Genomic DNA, 14,518 nt, shown 5'->3' with positions numbered 1-14,518 from the left:
TTCTCATGGAAATGTGATGGTAAATGCCTGTCTGGTCCTCTAGTTCATTAATTTCTGTTATCTTTGTCGATTCTTTCTTCCTTCTTTCCTTTGGTACTTACTTACCCTGAGTATGTAGGTCTTTTTATTTTTGTCTATGTTAATACTGAAGGCATTTAATTTTCTGGTGGATTCAGTTTTGTGCTGTCCCAGAGATTTGGGGATGAAATACTCTCATCTTCATTGCTCTCTCAGAAGTTAATTGAATTTCCCTCTCAATGTCCTCTTTAAGGAGAGGTGTTTACTAGAAGTGTTTACTAAGTGTTTACTAGAAGTTTGTTTCCTAAGTCCAAGTAGTTAATATTATATTGGTCATACTTTTATTATTTTTTACCAATTTTATCAGATTTTGATACAAATATGGCCTTTTCTCTAGTTTTCTGTATTGGTTCAGGTTTTCTTCATGGTCACAAGATGATTAATTTTTGTAGCATTTCCAGGGGTACATGAATAATAAGATGTATGTTTTCAACGTCACCCCAATTAAGTCAACAAAAATTTTTATGAAAACTCAACAATTGAGGGAGAAAGATGTATGTTTTCTTCATACATGTAAGAATTTCCACCTATTAAATCAAATTTATTGATTACTTCACGATTTCTATTTACTTGGTCTAATTCTGAGAGATGTGTCATGAACTCTCTCCTTATACTTCTAATACTCTTGCCTTGTGTAAAACTATCATTTTGCTTCGTTCGTACAGATTTATGACTCATCTTTTTAATTTTTGCTTTTCTTCTTCACATCACGTTTTAACCTTAAAGTTATCACCAGTCCTGTCTTATTTTTGTTTACATCTGCCCGCACACCTAATTATTTCCAGCCTTTCTCTATCATGCTGCTTTGCATGCACTTCTTGTCAATCACGTACAGCTGGGGTTTTATTTATATATGAGTCTCTTGTTTAGAATGATGACTGAAAGTCTTGATGTTATTCTTCCCATTGCTCTAATGGTGTCTGTTGACCTTGTTCTACTCCCAGATGGTCCTGACTCCCTCCCCTTTCCCTGTTCATTGTCAGCTCTCCCACCTCCCTGTTCACCCCCGTCCCTTCTTACTCCCTGCTCTCAGATTCAGATGCTCATTCTTCCACAATTATCTGAAAGCAAAACGCCAGCTCATTCATTCTGTTGTGACTGTGTGTGAGGTAGGAGCCTAAGTAGCCCTCACTTCCTCCCTGCTGGCTCCACCCCAGGCCTTGGTCCAGCCTTGGGTGGGTCTTACCTGAGCCAGCGCCACATTGGTACCCTGCAGTACTTTCTCTCCCATGGAGAGTTTTGTACTTTTAATTCTAGACTAGTGCTTGGACCAAGTGAAGTATGAATACAAAATGGCTTTTTAAATTTGTTTACAATTACTGCCTCCAGCGGCGCCTCCTGAAATCTTTATTTTCCATCCTTTGAAACATTCCCAGCTGCTGCCATCACTTCTGGTCAATTGCCGGTACCGAAATCTCCGTCGAGAAGAATTTAACACTTTGATTCCAGCCTGGGTACACGCCAAGGACGGGGACAGGATCTCACCCCCTCCACAGCCCTGTCGCCTGGGTCCCCCTCCCCCCCGCTGCGCTGGTGCCGGCAGGAGAGGCACCAACCAGGCAAAACCCTTCCTTTGGCCGGGCTGAAGCGGCCAGGCCACAGTGGGTGACCCGAGTTGGCCCTCAGGGCCCCGCAGCACCGGCACCACGCAGTCCGGGAAGGGAGATCGCAGCAATCCTTCAGTTCCTGCCCACGCCCTCTACAGCACCCTCCTTCGGGGTCCCTTACCCAGCTAGCAGCCTCCTGGTAGCAGCAGGAAGGTCACCCCACAGGGGTCCTCTGCCTGCCGCAGCCAGAGGAGCCGCACGCCGGTCGGTGCCCAGTGGGGAACGGCGGCTCCCGCCCCCGTCCATCTTTGGCAAGTCTCCCGACTGAGGACACATCCCAGTGGGGCGATGAAACCCCCGCTCTCTCAGTAACTCTCTAGGAGCCCCTCAGTTGGTTCCGAGGGTGGGGAATCCACTGCAGGGAGGTTTGGGGAAGAAGGAGAAAGTGTCCTTAGGCTCACAATTCCTTCAACTCCCCAGCTCTCCAGTGTCTAGTTTTCTGTTTAGGTGGCTGAAAGATGCCCGGACGATAGACAAAGCCCTTCACTCCCGCACCCGGGACAGAGGTCTCTGCAGCTCACAGGGCACAGAACAGGCTCTGGGAGATGGGGGTGGGGGGGGCGGTAGAGAGCTAGCAGAGTCCCTCAGAGGACCCCCCCACTGAAGCACATGCCATTTTTCACCTATGTCCAACCCTGGTGACCCTGGACAGGGGCTGGCAGCTGCTCCTGGGACCACTGAGACACCTACATCGTGCATGGCTCCATTTCCAACTGTCTGCACACTACCCGCACAGTGGGAAATTACTTAGTCTTGAAAAGGAAGAATAGGCTGACACATGTTCCAACCTGGGTGAACCTGAGGAAATTCGGCCGAGTGAAACACCCCAGTCACAAAAAGAGAAATACTGAATGGTTCCACCAGGTGGTGGCTGCCAGTGCAGGGAAAGGAGACTGGGCAGTTAGTGTGAAGAAGGCTCCGAGTTTCAGTCTGGATGGAGTGATGGTAGCCCAACAATGCCAATGTGCTTAACGCCCCTGAACGGAATACATTCAAGTGTTTTTTGTGTTCTGTGTGTTTTACCACAATACCCATTCCGCACTGCGCCCCCCCCCCCCCCCCCGCACCGTAAGTCCTATTCACATGGGGCCAGTAACACAAATCTGTCAATACCATTTGCTAAGTCCCCTGGGGGCAAGTGCTGGCCCTGTCCTCCCTGAGCTCACCTGAAGGACAGGCAAGAGGCTCTGGGGGCTAGATGCAGGAGCAGGAGTGGCAGAGCCAAAGTGGAGGCAGAGAAATGCCCCAGGGACAAAGTGCCCTACACACACACACACACACACACACACACACACACACACACACACACTGGGGGGTAGAACAGTTGCAGCTCTAAGTGGCCAAGCTTGCACTTGCTGAAAGACATGCAGGAGAGAGACAGATGGTGGGGGACACACAGCCCTGTGTTTCTGAGTATTGAAGGCAAAACTATCACACTGTTCTGCACACTTTGTAAGTACCAATCCATGTGCAAAGGGCATTTTCCCCACAAAAACTGTATTAGGAGGCACTACTTTGATTTTCTTGGATGAAGAAAACAGGAGGCTCAGGCAGGTGAGGCCACTCACTCAAGGCCCACAGCAAGAGTAGGAATGATGCACCTCATTCGTCAAAGAGCCAGAAAAACAAAATTGCTGCAAAAAATGTTGCAAGGCAAGAACGGTGCAAGTTTTGCATTGTGTATTTACTAACAGTCTGATGAATTGTTTAAGAGCAGATGGTCACTAGTTTGGTCCTTCTGACCCATAGACATTTCCACATTCACACCCACTGGGCTGGTGGGCACCACATCTCTGTTGTTACCATGTGAACCTTGCATGTCTCTCTCTCCTGCTTTTAATCTAATGTCAACTCCAGCCCATGGCTTACACATTAAAAATGGTTTTCATTTTTTTTCTAATGGATGGAAAACAATTTAAAGACTCTTTCATGACATATGGAAATTGTATGAAATACAAATTTTAAAGTCTGTAAATAGTTTTATTACAACAGCCATATTTGTGTGTGTACTGTCCATGGCTGCTTTTTGAGGCACAACAGCTGAGTTGACTAAGGTGCAGCAGTGTGGTCTCCAATCTGAAACACTATTTGGCCCTGCAGAGTCTGCAAACACTTAGCATCCTGGACCATCCAGCCCCTTACAGAGGAACACAGATGTTTTTATGACCCTGTAACTGTGATCTTTACAATTAGCTGTTTACGTACCACAATAAGCATTCTGCTTTCAAACACTGCCCTGTTTTCACACCCTTTCTGACTGACAGGCTTCATCACCCTCCCTCATGAGTTAATGAATGTTGATCTGTGTACAAGACCAACCTAAGAAATATTTGAGCACATTCATGGTGGACAAGAGAGTTCACATCTCAGAAAAACATGTGACAGAGAACACAGCGTGTGACTGACAGAAGGAAGAAACATGCTCTCAGCAGAGACAGGGTCGGGTCCCCAGGCCTCAGGCCCCACTGTACAGCTGATGACTCACCTTCCACGGCGTGCTCACTCAGGGCTCACGGGTCAGGAACTGGTGTGAGCCCTCCCCATGAACTCATATTTTATTTAATACCTCAGTACACTGGAGAGGCAAATTCTATACAATCTCCATTTAGAGATGAGGAAAGTGAAGCTGAGAGGCTGAGAGTCTGGCTCACAATAATCAGCGCACATGGAGGGTGATACAGGGACAAGCGTTCCGGAAGGATGAGGACACAAAGAGCTCTCAAATCTACTTCCATGTTCTGAGCCAGGAGACTCAGAATGTTACTGTGGGGCCCCGTGATCTGCCCATGCCAGGGGCTCATGCATTCAGCTGTTCACAGTAAGGCTTCTAATTCAGGGCGGTGGGGAAGGGGAGTGATCAGGAACAAAGGGGATTTCCTTATTTTCTCCTAGGATTTCCCCACACTTAAATCTCCCTTCATCTGTTATATTTACTGCAAATACCTTTCCTAACTGGTTATTTGCTTTTTATAATTTTCCCTATACCTGAAAACCCTGACTTTAAAATTACATCATTATAATGGCCTCATGGTGGAAAACTATCAGCATTATGGAGCAGAAAGTTAAGCATAAGGCCTCTCCACCCACCTATGACAACTTCCACTGCCAGCCACCGACAGGGAAGGAGACTGTCACTCCGTTGGACAGCCACACATGCCTGCCGTTATCATCTCATACACTTGACATGCACTCAAATCTCTTCTTTTGTGAATTGTTTCATCATATTTAGGTTTGGAGAAGTCGTCCATAGGGGAAAGGTATACAGGGCTTCTACTTTTTCATAGTAAAAAGCATTGTGGGAAAAAAAATTCATGCTCCCAACACCCTGGGTTTCTTCCACTAGAAACCATGGGTTTGCTTTGCACCCTTAATTTATGGTGCTGCGTACCAGCTCAGTCGCCTGAGCTTCTGCTCTTCATGACAGCTCCTCCATTGGCCTGCACCTGGTTTATTTCTGGATGGTACAGCACACTTGCCTGTCCTCTTCACAGAAACCCTCCAGCTGGGGCAGAGCAGCAGTCTCGATGGCAGGATTCCTGCAGCTGCTCCCTGATGGGCACAGGTGTGCAGGAAGCAATTTTATTGCCCAGAAGGACAACCACGGAAAGGCCATCTGGAGATGCCTCTGTCCAATTCAGCACCTTCCTCCCTACCTCTCCCTGCAGGAGATGGAGCCCAAATACTGATGGCTACTCCTGCAGACACACCCTTAATGTCCACCCTGTGGACATCAAGACCCTCACACTGACTGGGCTGAAATGGGAAAGGGCAAGGAAGGCAAGGGGAGAAGGAGCAACCTGGTTGGGGCCTGCTGGTTTGAGACAAAGGCTGTGCATGCCACCCTCCTCCTGGTGCACAGAAAGGGCTGGCATGGAACTCTCTGCTGATCAAGTCCAAGTGGAGAGTGTGAGACTGCACAGCGATGGTGAGGACAGGCTAAGGAGCTTCCTGGGAAGGGGTCTGTATCTATGACCAGCCATCAGTGAAAGAACTGGGCCCAGGAGGCAGCCAGGGCCCTTGGGAGGCCCCTGGGCAAACACGGGGTTGAAGCCCCACTCCCCCTGGGACTGGAAAATCTCCTGCTATTCCATTTCACTGGCGCATATCAACAACAAACAAGGAAACTGTAAAGTGGGCCCATCAAAGGCTCAAGTTTATTCACATCGTATAAGCCCTTTCACATAGTTTCAAGGGTGGTTTTTTAAACCTACTGTGCTTGGACTCCTACTGCACACCCCCCAAGGGGGCTGCACAAAGCTCCTGACTTCATCTGCTTCTTGGCATCTGCTGCCTTCTGTTCCTGCAAGACAGCTCTAGCAGGAGGCACCTGGATACCAAATGTCATAAAGCTGCCTTCGCTCCCCTCTTCCTAGAAGGACCCAGACGTGCACAGGCATGGCACTCCGGGACACCATGTAAGAGAAGCAAGATTCCTCCTGCCGGGCAGTCTGGCAGTCCAACCCCTGCAGTACTCTGCTTCTACCATGTCTAGGCATGTGGCCTTTCTCTTGGGAAAATTACTCTCCAAGTCAGTTTTTTCCATCTGTAAAATGAGGCATGTAAGGGTTGGTATGAGAATCAAAGTAATATATAGATTGACACACATTTTGTTAAAATTGCCAGGTCAACCTAAAAGGGTAAGTAAAGGATATCTTGAAAACAGAGTGCCTGGTGGGTGGGCCGGGGAAGGAGCTGCGTCCTTTAGCTGTCTGGCTAAAGCAAATGTGGTTCCAGTAAGCCCTGAAACCAGGCTTTGCCTCAACCCCACCCGCCCCCCACCAAAACAAACTGTTCATCACCTCTCCCCAAAACAAAACAGCAAGGAGCTACAGATGGACCACCACTCCAACAGCTGACACTCCCAAGGACTTACTGTGCTGGTTCGGGGCTGTTTGAACTTCACACTTACTAACTTGCTTTGTTCTCACCATGGCTGTGTGAGCTGTGCCCTCCCCCAGTTTGCCAGATACAGAGAGGTCAGGGTGTGTACCCAAAGACACACAGTAATGCATGGGAGAGCTAGAGTCAGACCAAGTGCACCACTATGCCCAAGGATGGACAGAAGTTCTCCATAAATAAGAGCTCTGATGGCCTTTCCTAGTGATGTGAAAAAACCCTCCCAGAGCAGGGTGGCCCCAGAGGGGAGGGACTCAGTGGGGAGCAGCACTGAGACAGCCAACCAGGTTAAGAAGGAAATTGAATCAGTTCTTCCTAACATACCCCCATGCACTTAGCAACTCCCAGGTTGCAGACTTCCGAAGAATCTCCAATCTCAGATCCCTCTCGGAGGCACCAGAGACCTCTGGCACATTAAAAACTGGACTGAGAGGCCCTCTCTGAAAAGGAAAACACCCACAGATTCGGTTTGCCTGCACTGAGTGCAGACACACCTCTTTCGGGCCCAGATGTCCTGGTCCTTGCACATAGTGGGGCTGCACTGTCAGCGGCCTCTCTGCTTCTGTTCCTTTCTCCAGGATGATGGTCACTGAGCTCACAATGGCCCTTCACTGGTTTGGCTTTGCCTCTTCTGCTGAAGTGGAGCTTTTGGGGACAACTGTCAGTTTCTCGCAGAGCAGTGCTTTCCCAGGCAAATCACTTATAGTGCCGTTTCTTCTGTGGCAGGTGAGGAAGTACCCCCTTGACCCCTCTCCCAAAGAAAGCATTTTTTACAGAGCTTTAACAGCCAAGGAAGAGACTTGGGTAGGCCCAAGAGCTTCCATGGCTGAAGATTCAGGAGTACGTCATCCGGACATGAACTGTCTCCAGGCCGCAGAGTGGTAGCACAGACACTTCTCAGATGCACCTATTAATGGAGAGATGACAGCAGGTCTTCAGCAGCAGCTACTCCCTGTCAAGTCCATCAGCAGGCAATCCTCTGAGAGAACACATCATCTTGCTTTATCCAGAAAAAAAATTTAAGACTGCTTACAGAAACAATGAGGGGAAAGGATACATTAAAAGTGGGAAGTCATCCTCCAAGGCCTATGCTCAAATCACTTCTGCACCTCAAGAATTCTTTTGATACCCAAGTCAATGATCTCATGTCCATGATGTCCAGCTCAACATCCTCTTTACTACCCTGTGGAGACCAAGGCCACCCACCCTCAATGGTAAGCTCCTTTCCCAGCTCCTGTACCTCACTGCAGCCAGGACAGAACACCTGCTGCTTTGGTTTCTCCTCTTGGTGGGGGTGGGGAGCTTAGGACTATGGGAACCACCAGGTCTAGCACCAGTATAGGTAAAGCAAATCCTTACTGCAGGAATACAGCCAATCAGAAAATTCACTGGTTTACATTTGTGTGGTCAGTAACTTTCTGGGTTATGGCTTGAATGTAGGTGGTCAACCCATAAATATATGAACTGGTCAATTTCTACATTATGAAACAGATGATATGAAATTAAAAAATACTAATGGAAACAAAGTGTTTATTATTGTTATAATCAAGGCAAAATCTCTTAAACAATTAGCCTTGATAATGGAAGCATAATCAGAACCATTATTCATGACTTTGCAGTTTGATCTTCTCTGCTGTTGAGATGTCAGTTTCACAAACACTATCTACCACAAAACCTTTCTTACACAAGCGGAAGAAGAATGGACCTGGAAGTCACAAAGCCTGGCTTAGCTCCCCCCAGTTACCAGACTGCAGACCCATCACTTGCTGGCTGTGACCCTATTTCATTCTGTGTTTAATTAAAACAAACAAACAAACAAACAAAACAAAAACAAAAAAACTGGAGAGGGGAGGAAGGCCGAGAATGAACCCATGCCCTGGAGGATGAACTGAGACAGCCTGGGAACTAACTGCACACCTAACAAGTTACACAACACAGTGCTCTCAGCCTCTCAGCCCAGCAGAGGGGCAGGAGTCCCCACTGCACACAAACTGTTCCTGCACTGCAACAACCACTGGAGCCTGACACCCTGGGGTGGGGTAGAGCCTCCAAATGCACCGAGGAAGGCCCAGGCTTGAAAAGCCATGTGATATGAACCCAGCTTTACCCTAGAAACACTTTGTCAGGTTTATTTTACCTTAATTTACATCTGTATAGGCAGTTATAAAAAGGCTATTTACTATACAACAATCTGGTGAATTTTACCTAGTTTCAAGAATAATGCATGCAGTTACAAATGAGAGGTAGAAACACTGTATTAAAGACCTAAAAATACACAAACATCATATAAATAAATGTTCAAATTAACTGCTGGAATTTTATACAGATAAATAAGGTAAAATTACATTACATCATCAAAGAAAAGAAAAACCATGTTTTTGTTTTTATCAGCACACTAAAATTAGATTAATGCCGAAGAGTTCCTATGTAATTTGTCAGAGTTCAGATTTATTATCTAAAAGGATTAAAATAAAAGGATTAAAACTGAAGAATGGTTTATTCAAGTATTCAAGCAGGTAAATAAAAGAAACAAATAATACACAACCTAGGAAACATTTCTGGAGGGATGCTAACTGTCCACATTCTGCACTACTAGTTATTTGGTGAACCATCAGAATTAACACGAAAAATACGTTTTAGGCCAGAAAGCTGCCCATTTTCCTAAGAGAAAACAAATCTCACTTTTCACTAATTTCATGTACAAACTCTGCATCATTACTAAACCTTTAAATCACCAACTTTGATTTGGTCCTATTAGAATTCTTGAGGGTATCCCTTGATTGACATTTTTTCTAATACTGCTTAAATAAACCAAACCTAGCCTTTAATAAACCCAGAAGTCACAGGCATCAATGCGCATCCTGCATGCACACACACAAACGCAACCAAAAGCAAATAACCGGCAACTCAAAAATATCACTGAGGAAATCTGTGGGTATAGATAGATGAATAGGTTAAAAAATGCAAAGATTCACATGAACACAAATTTTTACCATTGAAAAGCCCACCAGAGATTACATGTGAATTCTGGAAACAGTGTGTGTATATAATCAAGTAAAATATTTTCAAAACAAGTCCATTGTGCCTCAGTTAGTTTTAAATTGCAAAGTCCAATACAGAGTTGTTTTAATAAATTAGTGCAATATATGAAAGATCTGGAAGATTAATAAGTGTCCATATCAGGTCAAATGGAACATTTCACAAGTCCTTCTAAGACCCATCTTTCGTGTCTCCTCAGGTTCCGTCTTCCTGAGCTGTTTAAGGATGCACGGTCAGATTCAAACTTACCCCAAGTATCAAACTGCCCAGATGAGATGGAGTTTTTTTTTTTTTTTTATACCTCAGTAAACATGTGGAATTTCACACATTGCTCTGGTGAACTGAGTGAGAGCTACTCACTTGTTTCATTCTTAATTTTCCTTAAGAATAAATGTACTGATAACTCTAGTTCTAAGGTACATTTATTTACCAAGTTCAAGCTGAGAGCCAGCCAAGTGGAATACTCTTGCTTCTGCTTCTATGATGGAAAAGGAAAGGGGTGGCGTCTCCAATAAGGCAGATTTCCTACACATGTGTAGTTTTTGGATTGTTTTTGTTTTGAGATCACTGCTTGTTCTTTGGTTGTCACCAGGTAAGAAACTAGTTTCCTGGGGATGGGGCAACAGAACCCAAGCTGTACCCCTAACACGTCACCTTATACCCCACACCAAGGGGCCACGGGACAGGCCTGCCGCCGCTCACATTGTGGAAGAACTATAGCAGAGTGCCGACAATCTTCTTTCAATACTAGATTTATCTACAAATAAAATAAATTAAAATCATAATAAAGATCATTTATATTTTCCAAACCAAGGAAAGAAAAACTGATTAAAAATCACTCACTCTACCTACATCCTCATCTCTGTTCTATTTTGCCCCAGAGTTAACAGTTCTGAATACTTTTTCTTCTTTTTGTCTGGTAATTGCTAGGATATGACTTGTAGTTTAGTGCTGCACATTGGTAAAATTTAGATTAGCACAGCAAATAAAGAACAAACAATTGCAAATAATTTTAGACCTGCCAACCCTTGTGGCTCTGCAGAATGTGGTGCGACCACATACACTCCAACAGATCCTTCACTTCCTCCCCCAAAACCACATCACTGTGCTCATATCTGACCAGTGATGAGATCATGCTGGTATCCTATCAACCTCCATTCTATCTATACCAAATATGCAGCACACAGGGTCTTCCTGGGATTCTTCAGTCACTAAGCCCACGAGACTTAAGATAATTTCATGTTATTTAATAATAAAAACAAGGTTCTCTGCGTACACACATACCCACCAACACAGTAGGGCAGTAAGGAAATCTAAAGAGTGAGGACAAAAGCCATGAGTGCTTTACAAGTATTATCTCTAATCCTCACTACAGCTCTGCAAAGCAGGCACTGTTCCCTTATCTTTTGGAAGAAGAAACTGAGACTACAGAAAGGTGAAGTGATTTGCCCAAGATTGGAAAACCAACCTTCAAACCCAGGCAGTGTGACTCCCAGTGCCAAGCTCTTCCTACTGTACCTGTGTGGGAAACACTGCTAAGTCAACTTACATTTGTGTATGTTTTCAATATCCACAGGGTCCTGGAGAATCTTAGCTAGGCCTTCCAAAAGCAAGGCTGCCTTCTGATAGCGATGGACAATGTCTTCAGTCTGCTGGAACATCTCGTCCAGAGCTGCAGACTGAACCTGAAGCCAGTCAACAAAAAGGAGATGCTCAGCTTTTCCAAGAAAATACTAATTCATTTGGGCAAGGTAGCTTTAAGTGGAATCTATAAAACTAACACATTTTGAAAAAATGATTACAATCTACCAAACTAGATAAAACTTAAAAGATAAGAGATTCATCAGATGAGCAATATAAAGAAGGAGCTTCCTGACAAAAGAGTTATTCTGCATTCAAACATAGCCTTCTTATCCTCAGACATTCCTAACTGAGGAAGGATAAGACATTCATGGAATTTACACTTCTAAATTGGCTCTTCTATGGCTTATGTTAAACAAACACCTTCACACTAGGGTAAGCTGGCATTTCATTAGAGTAGATTTTGTTACAATAAAGTAACTAAATGGTGTTAAAAGTCAGTTCTCAGCTGTGTCTTTTAGTTAAACAACTGTCTGGTATATTCAATCACTCAGAGGTCCTCACTGAGCACACAAAGGAGCTCACAGTCTGGGGGAGACAGGCCTGCAAGGGTGACATGGTACTCTAGGAGGAAGCCCCAGAGGGCACAGAGGTCACAGAAGGAGAGGAAGGGTAGGGAAGACCTCCAGGAAATGACATTAGGGACAGTCATGAAGATGTAATAGGAGTGAGCTAAGTGATGGAAAAGGTAGGTGGGGGCTTTTCAAAACTAGGGGACGGTAGTATTATTCACAAGGTTATGAGTATTTGAGTTTCCCCAATAGCATTCTGTTTTTCTCTGTAATCATTAAAAGTCAGGACTGTCAGTAATCCAGTTTCCTAATTTACTTGTCAATATGCTCTGTCTTCTTCAAAAAATAATTTAAAGCCACTTATAATAAAATAAATAACATGAATATAGAAAATAAGAGTCAAGAAAAGGAAGAAGAAATGTTACTAAACTTAAGTGGTAATATCTCTAAACTTGCTAAGCAGCCAGGGCAAAACAAGGGACTTATTAAAGTTACATGGCTCTTTTTCTCAGACGAGAAAGAAGCACCATAATTCCTTTTGAGAGGACCTTCTTCCTGGTACAACTTCTACAAAAAAATTATTGCCCTGGTCAGTGTGGCTCAGTTGGTTGGAGTACTGCCCCATAAACTGAAAGGTCATGGGTTTAATTCCTGGTCAGGGCACATATCTAGGTTGCAGGTTTGATCCCCAGTTGGGGTGCCTATAAGAGGCAACCAATCAATGTTTCTCTCTCACATGGATGTTTCTCTCCCTCTCTTTCATCCTCCCTTCCCCTCTCTCTAAAATCAATAAGCATGTCCTTGAGTGAGGATAAAAAACAATTATCATATGAAGTCTTGACTCAGTATAGAACGATACAATGCATATTATTAATGCCAACAGTTTATATTCCAAAGTTGTTTTCATATGATTTTTATTGTAATGGCTTTCAAAATTAAGTCCAAGGGTGTAATATAACAGTACAAAGCAAAGGAGCAAATTGAGGGAAAGAAGGGAGGTCTATGTTAATGTGGTAAAAATGGGAGGAAGATGGCAGTGTGGTAGGAGAAAGTGGATTTCCCTTCCCCCTACACACGGGAGAGAAACTGGCCGATCTTCAGAGGAACAGAGCAGGGGGCCAACAAAATCACAACATTTATGAAAATAGGACATCAAAAATTATAGCAGACATTGAAAAACCAGATGGTAAGGAGACTGCTTCAGGATAAGAAGGGCCCAGGGATCAGCGCAGGCCCCAGGAAGGTTGCAGACCCCAGGCCTGCTGCTCCGCGGTCTGCCTCAGGTTACTTGGGAGAAGAGCTGGGTCAACCGCTCCCTCCCCACCAAACGCCAAACAAGGATTGAGCAGCACCAGGGGAAGTCTTGTTGCTTAAAGGCACAGAGAGGGGAGTGAGGGCTGAGAGACAATCACACAGAGGCTATGAGCACCCACGCGTAGCCCTGGGAAGAGTGAGTGCCCTAGCCTGAGTGACCAAGAGTGGCCTGGCCTGGCCGTGGGCCCACACCCCCAACCCGGAGATAATGTGATTTTGTGGAAGACCCAGACCCCACAGCCCTGAACATGGAAAGGGCACAGGTGATTGCGGGAACCTGGAGCCCACTGCGGTGAACTTGGGGGAACTGCGCGCCCCCTCAAGATCCCCGGAGCTTACACTGTGAAGTGCACGCTCTCTAGGGTTCCCCGGGGCTTACACCGTGAAGTGTGCGCTCCCTCAGGTTAACCATGAACCTGGAAAAGACATCTGAGGGCGCTTTGTGAGATCCCGAAGCCCGGGAGCCCCCTGTGGTGAGCTCCTGTGAATGAGCTTGGGAGCGCCCAGACCCGCACCCAGGGTCCTGTGGAGAGGCACTGGATCAGCTCTGGGAAGAGGGCGCGGCTAGCCCTGGGGACAGTACTCTAGAGACTGACTGAATTCTGACTGGGAAGGGTGAAAAGCATTTCAATCCCCCCTCAGCCTGCTGAAGCCAGCAAGACCAGAAAAATTGGTTTGGCCAGTTAGAAACCAACAAGAGGTGTTTGGTTTTGGGTTTTTTTTTGACATTTTTTTATGTTGTTTGATTTTATCTTTTTTTTAAGTAACTTTCTATTTTTTAATGCTTATTATTTTTGTATCTCTCAATTCCTTATGTTTCTCTTCCTTTCATCCTAGTGTTATTCCTTCCTTTCCAAATTTATCTCTCCTTCATTCCATCTTCTGCTTTTTTTTTTGAACCTGCAAGTTACTGCAAATTTGTATAATCTTTTATCATTTTTCTTACATTTCTTATTTTAATAGTATTTTGGTATTCCTCTTCTTTCTCTATAGTCTTTGCTTGTCTGATTACACTGTATCATTTCATAGGTTTCCCCTGTTATCTCATTCATAGTGTATTGCTAATTTACTGTCCTTCATTTGTGTTCCATTAGTACACTACTCAAGGTTCTATACTCCCTATTCTTGTTATCTAGATCTCATAGACTCTGCCATATGATTGTTGCTCTAATATTACTATAAATAAGACCTATTCAATACAATTGGAAATACTACACAACACCCCTCCCAGATCTCAGCCAACTTCAAGGTTTCCCGAACTCTATTATTCTAGTGGTTAACTCTATTCTATTAAACACTACTCCTATTTACTATTCTTTACTCCCATCCTACTTCAGAATCTGACCTCCCACAGCCTCACTGCTTTCTAGATCCAACTCACAATCCTTTCCTCCCCAATAAGAGTCTTATCTTCTTTCCATCCTTTCTAAA

At 44.8% G+C, this 14,518-nt stretch overlaps 1 protein-coding gene across 4 annotated transcripts in view; it reads right to left on the bottom strand.

Moving 5' to 3' along the window:
- Positions 1-5,812: 5,812 nt before the first annotated feature.
- The window catches only part of ULK2 (unc-51 like autophagy activating kinase 2), a 113,096-nt gene continuing 104,390 nt past the window's right edge, over positions 5,813-14,518 (bottom strand). For 2 of the 4 annotated variants that reach the window (XM_028534474.2, XM_036032946.1), the window contains exons 26-27: positions 11,170-11,305; positions 8,416-10,377 (exon numbers count right to left, since the gene is read on the bottom strand). In XM_028534474.2, coding sequence (XP_028390275.1) covers positions 10,319-10,377; positions 11,170-11,305 — 195 coding nt within the window. In that variant the 3' untranslated portion in view covers positions 8,416-10,318. Of the gene's footprint in view, positions 7,561-8,100; positions 10,378-11,169; positions 11,306-14,518 lie in introns of those variants that run through there. The other 2 variants (XM_036032947.1, XM_036032948.1) reach the window with 2 other exon arrangements.

The sequence above is a fragment of the Phyllostomus discolor genome, chromosome 8 (genome assembly GCF_004126475.2).
Source record: "Phyllostomus discolor isolate MPI-MPIP mPhyDis1 chromosome 8, mPhyDis1.pri.v3, whole genome shotgun sequence".
In the NCBI taxonomy this organism is placed as follows: Eukaryota; Metazoa; Chordata; class Mammalia; order Chiroptera; family Phyllostomidae; genus Phyllostomus; species Phyllostomus discolor.
The sequence above is the reverse complement of the archived record's forward strand: the minus strand, read 5'-3'. Positions and strand labels throughout refer to the sequence as shown.